This window comes from Piliocolobus tephrosceles, chromosome 13 (assembly GCF_002776525.5).
Source record: "Piliocolobus tephrosceles isolate RC106 chromosome 13, ASM277652v3, whole genome shotgun sequence".
Lineage (NCBI taxonomy): Eukaryota > Metazoa > Chordata > Mammalia > Primates > Cercopithecidae > Piliocolobus > Piliocolobus tephrosceles.
Genome location: NC_045446.1, coordinates 76,618,705 through 76,632,251, shown reverse-complemented (window position 1 = coordinate 76,632,251; position 13,547 = coordinate 76,618,705). Strand labels below are relative to the sequence as shown.

General features: G+C 40.3%; 1 protein-coding gene across 2 annotated transcripts in view; it reads right to left on the bottom strand.

Moving 5' to 3' along the window:
- The window catches only part of CCDC81 (coiled-coil domain containing 81), a 47,869-nt gene that overhangs the window by 22,614 nt on the left and 11,708 nt on the right, over positions 1-13,547 (bottom strand). Inside the window, exons 3-6 of one of the 2 annotated variants that reach the window (XM_023209128.2) lie at positions 12,593-12,749; positions 7,367-7,623; positions 4,757-4,836; positions 2,446-2,567 (exon numbers count right to left, since the gene is read on the bottom strand). In XM_023209128.2, the coding sequence (XP_023064896.1) occupies positions 2,446-2,567; positions 4,757-4,836; positions 7,367-7,623; positions 12,593-12,749 (616 nt within the window). The remainder of the gene's footprint in view (positions 1-2,445; positions 2,568-4,756; positions 4,837-7,366; positions 7,624-12,592; positions 12,750-13,547) is intronic. The other variant, XM_023209129.1, reaches the window with a different exon arrangement.

The following is a 13,547-nucleotide window of genomic DNA, read 5'->3' as shown; positions in this document are numbered from 1 at the left end:
GATATAAACAAAAAAGTGAGAGCTTCCATTTGGAGGTCATCTTATGTGCTAACAGTGCTAAGTGCTTTATAATACACATTTACTAAATAACAACTTAGGACAACGATGCAAAATGTATAAGTCAAAAATAAATGTTACAATCTTTTTTTTTTTTTTTTGAGATGGAGTCTTACTCTTGTCACCAGGCTAGAGTGCAGTAACCCAATCTCAGCTAATTGCAACTTCTGCCTCCCAGGTTCAAGCAATTCTCCCACCTCAGCCTCCTGAGTAGCTGGGATAACAGGTGCATGCCACTACTCCCAACTAACTTTTTTTTTTAACTTTTTATTTATTTTTTTTATTTGTAGTAGAGACTGGGTTTCGCCATGTTGGCCAGGCTGACTTCAAACTCCTGATCTCAGGTGATCCACCCACCTCAGCCTTCCAAAGTGCTAGGATTACAGGTGTGAGCCACTGTGCCCAGCCAAATGTAGTCTTTAAGGATCTGGCATGTTCAGAGGAGAGAAGCCACTTCAGAATTCAGTGGTAAGTTTTCCTGGAGGAAGTGAGATGTGAAAAGGGTACTAAAAGGTGAGTAGGATGGAGATAGACTGAAATAAAAGGAAGGACAGTTCAAGCTGCAGGAAAGAAAAATGAACAAAGGATGAAATTGGGGAAGGGCAGGCATGTTAGAAGAGCATGAATAGGCCAAGCACAGTGGCTCATGCCTGTAATCCTAGCACTTTGGGAGGCCAAAGTGGGCAGATCATTTGAGCTCAGGAGTTCAAAACCAGCCTAGGCAACATGGCAAAACCCTGTCTCTACAAAAAGTACAAAAATTAGCCAGGCATGGTGTTGCACACCTGTGGTCCTAGCTACTCAGGAGGCTGAAGTGGGAGGATCACCTGAGCCCAGGAGGTTGAGGCTGCAGTGAGCCAAGATTGTGTCACTGCACTCCTCCCTGGGTGACAGAGCAAGACCCCACCTCAAAGAAAAAAAAAAGAACATGAATAGATAATTTTGCCCAAAGAAGGGGTCTGTGTAGGGCACAGTGGGGGATAAGACTAGAGAAATGAGAAAGCATGTGAATATTAGGCTAGAAGTTGATATGCAATCCTGTAGGCCACACATAGAAAACAGACATCCACAAGCCAGTGTTCACCCATTGGTATGTTTTGTTAGCATTTTTTGTTTCAACAAAAGTCAACATTTAACAACTAATAGAGTTCACACTAAAGTCAGGATCTCTGCTTCTTTTGAAAAATCAGAAGATTGTGCTCACTTTGGTAGCACACATACTAAAATTGGAAAAATGAGAAGATTTGATACCACTTGGGCCACATTTCCACAAAGCAACAATCTGCTAGAGGAACAGTCCTCAAAGTGTGGCCTGATAAGCCATACTTTTTGGGGTCCCTAGGACCCTTTCAAAATGTCTGTGGCTGTGTGTGGTGGCTCCCGCCTCTAATCGTAGCACTCTGGGAGGCCGAGGCAGGCGGATCACCTGAGGTCAAGAGTTTGAGACCAGCCTGGCCAATATGGTGAAACCCCATCTATACTAAAAATACAAAAATTTGCTGGGTGTGGTGGCTCACACCTTTAGTCCCAGCTACTTGGGGGGAGGATGATGCAGGAGAATCGCTTGAACCCAGGAGGCGGAGGTTGCAGTGAGCCCAGATTGTGCCACTGAACTCCAGCCTGGGTGACAGAGCGAGACTCCATCTGAAAAAGAAAATAAGTCTTTGGTTAAAAAAACAAAAAATCTTTGAAGTCCTAGGATTTTCTTCATTTGCTTCCACCAAAACAACTATCACAACAGATTAGATGCAGACATAGGTATGAGAATCCAGCTTTTTTCTACAAACATCAGAGTGATAAAACTGCCACTCTTCGTTTTTCATAAGAAATGTTAAGTAAGCTAACATGTCTCCAACCCACTTATATCCAGATCACTTCCTGCATTTGCGTTACCTGCCTGGACCCTATAGTCATCTGAGTTTTGGCCCCTTTGAGCAATGGGGAGCCAGCAAAGCGATGATGATCTAAGAGCCTGAGAGTCATAGGACCTAAGGCCCATAAAGTAAGTAAGCTCATAATTAAGGTCAGATGCAGGATTCTAGGACTAGAATGTGTTTGTTAGAAATAATATGGTGATTATTTGTGGCTGGGTGCAGTGGTTCACGCCTGTAATCCCAGCACTTTGGATGGCCTAGATGGGCTGATCACTTCAGGTCAGGAGTTCGAGACCGGCCTGGCCAATATGGTGAAACGTCATCTATACAAAAACTAAAAAAATTAGCCAGGCATGGTAGCACATGACAGTAATCCCAGCTACTCGGAAAAAAAAAAAAAGTAATAATATAGTGATTATTTGTAAATTTAACTTTATTTACCTTCGGCTAAGCAATATGACTGGGCTCATAGCAGTAAAGAGTGACAGATTTTATCCAGAAATCATTGGCCTACCTCTGATGCCTTCTTCTTTGTCTGACTGGTCTTTTAACTTGCACTTTCTTTCTCTATTCTCTCCACATTCTTCTACAAGGGTCTCCATAGGCAGTTTGTTTTCCATCTCCTTGAGCTCAATCCTAGGAATGAGCCAATATGTTTTTCCGCTGCACTGAACCTGAACAGGTGACTGTGTGAACTTTCAAGTCTTGGAAGTAACCCAGCCAGCTGGCTGCTTCTGAAATAAGCCCACTTTCTTCAAGGAGTGAGTGCTCTGATGTGCTGAGTACATATCATAGATTAATTTTTTCCAAGGTTTTCTGGGAGCTGACCAAGACCTTCCCCTCTATACCGTAGTCTCAAAAGCAGCTTGCATATAGAGAAATTGCCTTAAAGTCCTTTATTTAGGTTATTGGGTTTTGTTTACATTTGAATTTTTATATCCTAGTTCTATAACTAGATGATCTGGGGTGATACAGTGAGAAAAGGTTGTTGGATAGCTTAAAGGCAAAAGATTCATAGCCTGGTAGAGTATGCCCCAAAATAACCATTTGTCTCCTCCCTCCTTTGCCACTTCACTTCATCATTCTCTCCCCCGGCAAAAGTGAAGGACTTGCACAACTACAATTTGCAGCAGGGAGGAAGGGGGTTGTTCAGTTGGTGTGTGTCGTTGTACGATTTCTTTAGTCTCAGGTATGGAGTACTAGGTTGGAGTAGGGAGTGGGGGTGGGGTACCTTCAGTCAATTCAGGGGCCAAATGTCACATAAATAAAACATCAACAGTTGTTTTGAGTATTTAAGTCCCCTTGTCCATTTCTAGGCCCTTGACTTGATGGAGCCTCCATCTGTGTTCTTTGACCCACTACAATTATTTCCCTCCTGGAGTGCCTAAGCCAAAATATGTCAAAGGGAACAGCCACATTTGCCTTCCAAAACAATCAAAATTATTTTCAAACTGCTGATTTATTTTTAGTGTAAGGCAATATGGTGCAATGGAAAGAACACTGGACCAGGAGCCGTGGTCTTATTTCTATAAGCTTGGCTGCTTATTAGTTGCATGGCCATTTCATGTGCAAGATGAGACGGCTGGAAAACAACCTCTAAGGCTTACTCTTTACTTCACACCGAATCTTCTGAGGTATTTGTCAAACAGCTCTTCCAGGAGGGGGTTGTTCCAAAGCAACAAGCACGAGAGAATGTCACACTCAAAACATCTGAGAAATTCTCATACTTTTATACTGTACTCATACTTCCTAAAGAATGCTTTAGGAAGCTAGTTGTTATTCCCCAAACTTCCTCCACCTGAAATGCACAGTGGTTAATAGCACAGCAATTAAAATTATTAACATAATTAAGGGCACACAATAAATAAGTGATGGCCAAACTGGAAATAAAACTGATGTCTACTGACTCCTACTCCGGTGCTCTCAATAGTGCACCATGTTGCTTCATTCATGTAAAAGAAAAAAAATTAAAATTAATTTTGTATCGTGGTAAAATGGAGAATTATAATACATATGTCACATGATTGTCGTTAAGATTAAACGAAGTAATATGCAACCACCAGTAACAACCACTGTGTTCATGGAGTAAAGCTGTTTCCTTATTCTAACTTACCTGTTTAACCCGTTTAGTGGTAAAAATCTGAGCTCTGACAGGAAATGAGCTGAACTGAAGGAAGAAGCAGCAGCTAGGGTAGAAGAAGTGCTACAAAGTAGAGGAAAGCTCAGCAGGTGAGAAGAGTTTTACTAATACTGCAGGGACTAAGGTTGATGGAAGGTAGTATCAGAATTTCTAGGAGCCAAGGGTAGTTTTATAAATGGGCTGGGCAAGGTGGCTCACGCCTGTAATCCCAGCACTTTGGGAGGTCGAGGCGGATGGATCACTTGAGATCAGGAGTTTGAGACCAGCCTGGCCAATATGGTGAAACCCCATCTCTACTAAAAGTACAAAAATTAGCCAGGCGTGGTGTCATGCGCCTGTAATCTCAGCTACTCGAAAGGCTGAGGCAGAAGAGAATTGCTTAAACCCAGGAGACAGAGGTTACAGTGAACAGAGATTGCGCCACTGCACTCCAGCCTGGGTGACAGAGCAATACTCCGTCTCAGTGAGGGAGGATAAAAAAGAATAAATATCCATTGTTATTTAACTTAACTACAGAAAGGGTATGCGATAAACTCTTCTTTGTTGGTGCATTTAGAGCGGGAGAGACAGAGAATACATTAAAAGGAGCTTGAGCTACAAAACATTGAGAAATACTGCCCAATGAGATCAGCAGATCAGTAAGGAGTGCTAGTGCCTAGAGGAACCCATGAAGCAAAGCACTCACCTTGGAAATGCAAGCACACTGCCGGGCCACTTCCTCAAGGCCTCTCTGCTAGACAACACCGAGTCCACAGTGCCAGGCCTCTAGAGGACAGCGACAGAGCAAGGTTACATCTAGGCTGCCGGCCAGGACTCAGACAAATTAAAAACTGCAGGCTGTCTCATAGGCAAGGCTACCACAATACTTTTCTTGTTGTTTATGTTTAGCGCTTAAAAGTCCAGAGCTTAATCCAATGAGGAATGATCTCATTCATCAGACTAATCACCCCGGGTAGCTGCACAGCAATTATTTTGGTGTTGCCTTTTCTCAAACCATTTCCTTTTTGGGAATTGCCTTCAGAGTTGACAGATTCTTTTAGATATCTTTAAGAAGATAGCAGACTTCGTAAAAATATATGGAAAGTGAGCAAGCTGTCTAATTCCACTCTTGACCCAAATAACTCAAATTAGGCAATTAAGAGAAAAGCTTTCCAGTCAGGTGGGCTCATGTTCAAATCCCCACACTGCTAACAGGTATGTGGCCTTAGGCACTAGGTTTCTGGCGATAATAAAAGGATCTAGTAGCACTTCCATGAGGTCCTCTGTGTAAGTAGCTAGCCCATAGTAAATACTGAACAAATGGCTATTTTAATTCTCATATTACTATAAACATAATAGTCACATTGTCACATTTTTACTGTAGAATAATGTATAAAATTATTATTTTTGCATGAGTGCTACCCCTTACAAAAGCCTTTGAAGGGAATTCTCACAAAGAAGTATAGAAAATATTTCTAATAAAAGCAGCATCACTAAAATAAGCACATAGCTTTCCAAGGGGACTACTCTACAAGATGTTTTAAGTTACGGGTCATTTGGGAATAAACTCTCACTGATACCACTTTACGGCAGTTTTCCAAAATGTGTCCTACAGAGCTAATGAGATATTGGATTAACCTAGAATTCCATGATTAAATACATCCAGGCAGTTAAACTGACTGCTTTCCAGCCAGACTTCTCAGCTCCTTTAACATGCTGATGTGCTCTGTCCCTCTGTCTGTGAGGGCTATTTATTCAACCAGCAGTTTTCTGTCAGCTTTGACCTCCAAACCCTTTTTTCAGAGTATCTCTCAGGACTAGTTCTTTTGGAAAATTTCCATTCTTTAAAAGATGTGCTTTAGAGTTCAGCAGGTCAAGGAAAATGCTATCTTCTCTTTTAAACACATATTGAAGCTACAAAGTTCTGCAGAATCCCTGAGGGTTAGAGATGAGCTAGCCACTTTGGCCTTGCTTATGGACTTGTAAACCTTGCCTTGCGTTTTCATGGAAAAGCAAGGGTTTTTCCTGCATTTATTTCCCACTTCCCACACACAGGGTTGGCAATCCTTTTAGCAATCCTGTATGAAACCAGATTGTGTAAAAAAAAAAACCCAGGAGTTTCATTATGCTCAACTCCATTTCCTAAATCCCTATCCCAAAGCTTCATAAAAGGAGAAATGGGTAGACCGAGATGATACGAATAGCCTTTCATTAAAAAAAGAAGGGTTTGGCTTTATGGGATATAGGATTATATAACATTCCATAATAATTCAATTCATTCATGTCTACTTTGTTAGTTCCCAGAGAAGTACCTGAGGCACACTAAGTATTCAATAAATCCTGTAAATTGACTATGTCATTTATTTAAACTGCTGTATCCAGCTTAACATGAAGGTCACACCAGCTACTTAATGGTTGAAAATAATGATGCCAATTAGGAAATTTCTTCTACAACATGCCATATTAAAAGCTAAAGATTCAAAAACTCCATGACTCAAATTAAATTTTGTTATAGACTTTCATTAAAATAAAATAGGCAAACCAACATTAAAAAAGTAAAATAGTAGAACTAGCAAAAACTGAGTGGTTAGGAAGTCTGGGCTTGAATTCCAGTTCTAGTTCACCTTGGGATTCCCACATAGCCTCTCTGAGCCCCTACTTTTCTCACTTGTAAAATTAGGATGATAATAATGCTGCTTGTATATTTCGAGACTCAAATGAAATAATACATGTAGAAGAAGTTTTTAAACTATAGGCCGGGCATGGAGGCTCATGCCTGTAATCTCAGCACTTTGGGAGGTCAGGGCAGGCAGATCACTTGAGACCAGCAGTTCAAGACCATCCTGGCTAACATGGTGAAACTCCATCTCTACTGAAAATACAAAAATTAGCTGGGTATGGTGGCGCACACCTGTCATTCCAGGTACTGAGAGGCTGAGGCAGGAGAATCACTCAAACCCAGGAGATGGAGGTTGCAGTGAGCCAACATCGTGCCACTGCACTCCAACCTGGGTGATGGAGTGAGACTCTGTCTCAAAAAATGAACAAACAAAAAACCTATAAGATACTATAAAATGTTAAGAATTTGAAGAGTTTCCATTACTATTTATATCCCTCAGTTGACTTTGACTCTTAATGTTCGTTTGCCTTCCTAATCTTTTTGTCAAAGAGTTAAGTATAAACAAGCACTTCCATGTACTTCAGGTAACTGTCGCCCAAATATGTCAATCTTCATTTTTCTTAATTACAATACACCTATAGATAAATCAGAACTACAATTAGGAGGAGACTTAGGAGAAGGAAAGTATTAATTTACATTTGCTAGGGCCTTTGCCAAAGCCCCACTTCCATCCATGGTACAAAGGAAGTCTTTATAAAACCTCATCTTCACTTTGTTGTCTCTGATCACGAGGACCCCAATTCCTTTGAATGTAAACTCCACATTTTGTTTCGTGGAAATGGATCGCGATAAAAAAAGCAACGTCTCCTTCACACATCCTTCCACTACATCTCTGTTAAATGGACCCTCCAGGGATATCATGACAAAATTAAGTGGAACAACTGGGATATCACCTAGAGGAGAAAAGACAGTTGGGATGGGAGAAAGTGGTGATTATGATAAGGACATATACACACTCAAAAATAATTATCTGATTCTCAATACCCTAAAATAGAATCTTCTGGATGAAGCCTTTAGTTGTACCCAATGTAATATTATTACTGCAGACAATTAAGTAGTTACTAACATATTAATCAGTACAATTTTCCTAAAGTATTTCTCTCAAAGTATTCTCTAAAAGTGTAAGTTCAATGCTCAAAATAAGAACAGTTAGCTTTCTAAATAACACTGTAGACAAGCTTTTGATTTTCTCTAGGACACATATAATAACTAACTCTCTTCCTCAGAGGGTTTCCTAAAGTTTTCATCCCCCTTATATTTTAGGACATACTGGAGCAATATTTGCTGATACGGTTTGGATCTGTGTCCCCACCCAAATCTCATGTTGAATTGTATTCCCCAGTGTTGGAGGTGGGGCCTATTGGGAGGTGATTGGATCATGGGGGTGGATCCTTAATGTATGGTTTAACACCATTGCCCTGGGTGCTGTCCTCATGATAGTGAGTGAGCTATCATGAAATCTGGTTGTTTAAAAGTGTGTAGCACCTCCCTCCATTCTCCCTCTTACTCCTGCTCCAGCCTTATAAGACATGACATGCTTCCACCATGATTGTAAGTTTCCTGAGGCCTCCCCAGCCATACTTCTGTACAACCTGTGGAACCATGGGCCAATTAAACCTCTTTTCTTTATAAATTACCCAGTCTCAGGTATTTCTTCATAGCAGTACAAGAATTAACTGATACATTTGCCTATCTCCTCCAGTTATGCCATTTTTACATGATTACAGATACCTACAAGTGTTAAATATTTTGAAAAGAGAGCCATCTTCACTAGAAGTTAGCATTTAAATGAAATAGGGTCTTATACAAGGGTATCAGACTGAATGACTCACAGAAAGCTTTTCCTCTCTAATGAGCCCATATATGACATTTCAGAGGAATACGATTATATCTAGCTTGAAGGAAGCACAGGATCTATTCAACTAGAACAGATGTAGGAGCAATATAAGGTTCACAAGTCAGAAAAAGGATAAATAGCATAGAGAATCAAGATGACAAAGCCAAAGAGAGACAACAACAAGCTCCACTGATAAATAGGACATAGATAAGATAAGAATATTCTAAAGATTCACTCAGTAAGCATGAGTAATATGCTTTCAAATGTCCACCACTGCTGAACGATGAAAATTAACAAGACATGAGCTTCACTGCATCAGCCTGCCGTCTCCTGCACAATTTAACAGTAATTCCAACTACCTCCCTCCATTTTTAAAAAAATACACATTTCTTAAAAAGAAGGCTGTCTTGCCTGCCTCCGGATTTTCCCCTCCCATTTGTCTGCTGCCTCTCTGCAATCTGTCTTTCAGACCACTCGTCTGAGTCATGGCACTGTCATCTCATGATTGCCAAGTCAATGGATACTTTGCAAATATTATTTCTCATGACCTCCCTATAACTTCTGCCAGCCATGCCCTTTCTTTTCCTTGTATACATGATACCACTCTTGGTTCTCCAATTTCATCCTCCTTGGCCCCCTTTGCTGGCTTCCCTCCTCTTCTACTTCTTATAAGATACTGAGATTTACTTGTTTTATAGGATTTTGTACTTGTTTATCTCTTCTGCTGAGTGTATATCCTCTCCTAGGTAAACATCCAAATCTTGATCTCTAGTCTCCACCCCTCTCCTAAGCTCTGGAATCACCTCTACCTAAATATCCCCACGTGTCTCTCAAATTCAGCATGTGCAAAAGCAAATTCACTATTTTATCCGCCACCAAAATCCACCTTTCCCCTTCATTCTCTATAAAGGTAGTTGATAGCATGAGCATCCATCTGTTCTCCAACCAAGAAATCTGAGTCATACTAAATGCCTTCCTTCCTCTTCCTACCCGCCACTCTCAACTTAAGCCATACCAGTTCTACATCTGAAACGTCTCATGAGTAATGTCTCATGAGTAGATACCCTCATTTCCTCTCCTGATGATCACTGTCTTCATTCAGGCTTTTACTGCATTTTACCAAACTACTGTAACTGAAAAGAGTATCTTTCTAAACTAATCCTATCTGTACAGATAATTCCCTGCTCAAAAACTTTCAGTGGCTCCTCAGTGACTACAGGATGAATTATAAAGTCCTATCACACCATATAAGGCCCCTCACAATTGGCCCCTACCTACCATTTTCATCTTATCTTCCTCTGCCGACCTCCACAATCATATGCCTCAGCCATACGGAAGTACCTGTTACTTCCTTAACAGGCTTCATTCTTTCCCATATTCTTGACTTGTTCATATTGTTCCTGAAATATCTTCCAACAGATTCTCTGCTCACAGAGTCCTATCATCCTTTAAGACGTCTTTACATGTCATCTTCCTAAAGCAGTGTTAGGCATGCTCTCCTCTGGGCATCATAGCGTTTGATCCAGTTCTGATCAATTCGGCTTTTATAGCACTTAATCATGTTTCATCATTTCCTTTTTTTTCTTTTTTTTAAGATTCTGTCACCAGGCTGGAGTGCAGTGGCATGATCTCAGCTCACTGCAACCTCCGCCTCCCGGTTCAAGCAATTCTCCTGCCTCAGCTTCCTGAGTAGCTGCGACTACAGGCACATGCCACCACACCCAGCTTGTTTTTTGTATTTTTAGTAGTGATGGAGTTTCACCATGTTGGCCAGGATGGTCTTGATGTCTTGACCTTGTGATCTGCCTGACTCGGCCTCCCAAATTGCTGGGATTACAGGCGTGAGCACTGCACCCAGCCCATTTCTTGTATATTAATTATCTATACTAGATTCAAAAGAACTATGTCTTACTCATATTTAAAAACCCCTATAAAATGTTTGCTTAGTTACTGATACGGTCTGAATTTGTGTCCCTGCCCAAATCTCATGTCTAATTGGGGGAGGGGCCTGGTGGGAGGTGATTGGGTCATGGGGGTGAATTTCCCCCTTGCTGTTCTCATGATAGTGAGTGAGTTCTCATGAGATCTGATGGTTTAAAAGTGTGTGGCACCTCCGCATTTCACGCTTGCTCTCTCCTGCTCCGGCATAGTAAGATGTACTTGCTTCCCCTTTGCCTTCTGCCGTGATTGTAACTTTCCTGAGGCCTCTCAGCCATGCTTCCTGTTAAGCCTGCAGAACTGTGAGTCAATTAAGCCTCTTTTCTTCATAAATTACCCAGTCTTAGATAGTTATTTATAACAGTGTGAGAACAAATACAGTTACCTAGTTAATTAATAATGAAGAATCATAACCACAAAGCTAAACATAGACAGAAATTTTTATTTGGGGGTTTTAAATTTTTATTTCTTTCCTTATTTATCTTATTATTATTATTATTATTATTATTATTATTTTGCAGCCTCCAACTAACTCCTGGGCTAAAGTGATCCTCTTGCCTCAGTCTCCCAAGTAGTTGAGACTGCTGGTGTCAACCATCACGCCTGCCTAAGTTCCTTGAAATAATTTTTTGTAGAGGCAGGATCTTGCTATGTTGCCAAGGCTGGTCTTGAACTTCTGGCCTCAAGTGATTCTCCCGCCTTAGCCTCCAAAATTCTGGGATTACAGGCATGTGCCACCATTGCATGTGCCACCATGCCCGGCCTAGAATTATTCTTTTGAACTAATTCAGTCATATATGTCTAATTCTGACATTGCCTCACCCAGTAAAAAATACAATTTTAGACCTAAACTACTTTTTTGGACTACAGTACAAGATCCAAGATGGAAAATGAGCTTTAATTCTAAGGCACAGATGTTTTTGCAAAAATGTTAGCTTTATTTTCATTTTCTTAGATAGGTTTTTGATGAAATAGGATATATTTCTTCTGACATAAAACTCTAGGTATTTCTTTTTGTTCCCATGAAAGGGGGAAAAAAAGAAAAGAAAAAGAAACTCTAGGTAAAAATAGCTGAAAAGTTCATCAAGCCCACTATACTGAATATATACCTAAGAAATTCTAAGTATGGTTTGTTGGCATTTGTTTTTCTAATATATCATTCTTTTGAAAGTAGAAAGTTAAGTGACTCTGAAAATCAGCTTTTAGGAACATTAACTTAGAGGACAGTTACAGCCTTTTTGCCTGTTGCCATCGGAGATAGACTGTCTCCATTTATCCAGGTGTGAGTCTGATGCAGGGGGCGGGGACAATCAGGAAGGTCAAAAGGAACACAGCCAGGAATCAGAAAGTATGCACCCACAGACTGCTAAGTAAACAAGGGAGGTGTTAGGAAGCCCACACACTAAAGCTGGATGGAAGCAGTCTGTGGCAGGGATTATGCCTATTTTGGTTACCACTATGTCTCAAGCACCTGGAACAAGGTCTGACACATAGTTGGCTCTCAATCAATATTTAAGGAAGGAAGGAAAGGGGGGGGGGGGGGGGGGGAGGGAAGGAGGAAAGGAAGGAGGGAGGTAGGTTGGCTTTAGGGTGTGAGAAAGGTATGTAAGGTATGCATTAAGTCTTTATGGAATTATTCAACTTCTAACTTTCAAATTTTAATGATTTGGATTATACGTATGATAGAAAGACAGGTATCTTTTTGACAGCTGATACTGACTGAAGTTCTCCCAACCAGAGATCCTAATTAACTTTCTCTTCTTTATAACCACTTTTAATCTCTTAGGATCCGAAATAAAGGGCTTACAGCTCTGTGGTGTGACTTTTACATAAATGTTCTGTTATGTTACATCAGGTTTTTTCACTCCTACCTCTTAGGTTACTGGGGTTTAAAATAGCCTTCAGGAAGACTCTATTATTTTTCCACTTTGACCCTTCCCTGTGCCAAAAGCACCTTATGAAAAGTGAGTTCCTCAAATCAGAAGGTAAGACAGCAGCACTGGCTATGCTTTGCCCTTTCATTTTTTTTTTTTTAATCCCCAAGACAGTAACCTTCTGGGAAAATCCTACGTATCAGAATTATTTACCAGGAGTATATACTTTGTTTTGTTTGAGTCCATGGATCTGCACTAGCTTCTCCGCCATAATAAACACGGGCCTCTGGATTAAGATAAATTTGTTGTTGCCCACCTCAAGTTTTTGTCTCATGAAAGTGAAAGTTCCAAATCCTGGAATCTGAACCCCCTGAAAGGAAAAAAAAACAAAAAACAAAAAACAGAATTCACTGAAGGAGTGAAGAAAAAATAATCCTTAATATTATTATCCAAAAAACATGAGGAGAAGTAAGCTTAGGCCTTAAAAATTCAGTGATCTCTAGGACTCTTCAGAGTGATAGCATTTTATAATTCTAAGTTTTCAAATAAGCTTAGTATAAAATATAATATATTGGTCCATGATGATTTACAGACATCAGATCGCTCATCTCTGTATTGTCAAAAGGCTAAGAAAATTTGTGTGAATGTCGTAGCATCTTTTAATCTTTAACCAAGATTACTTCTGTCCTAAATTGTGTGACATTTTAAATTTTAATCATCTGCCATTAGAGGAATCTAAGAGGGCATGAGAATCTCTGCTTTCTCGTTCCTACTTTTAGATTTTATGTCTGCCACTTAGACAACCCAGCATCCAAATTATATGCTGCAATGTAGTGATCCTGGCTGATGGGTAGAAGCAAATGTTTTTAGCTCTCATACTGGGTTTCTGTTTCCCTGGAGATATCATATATCAAGGACTACAAACTCAAATGCCAATAGGAGCCAAAAAAGAAAGCAAAAGAGTGAAAGTAGCCAGCCAGGGAATGTGATGGCTATGGACCGCACACCCCATCTAAAGGGAAGAGCACATCTTGAGCTCCAAATGTGTCACCACGTAGTGATGGAAGACTAGTATTGTTAGATCTGCTGATTTTTCAATGAAAGGGAGGGAAAAAATCCAAAACATTATATAATTTCTCCCAAGTTTAAGTGCTGATAACAAATTCAA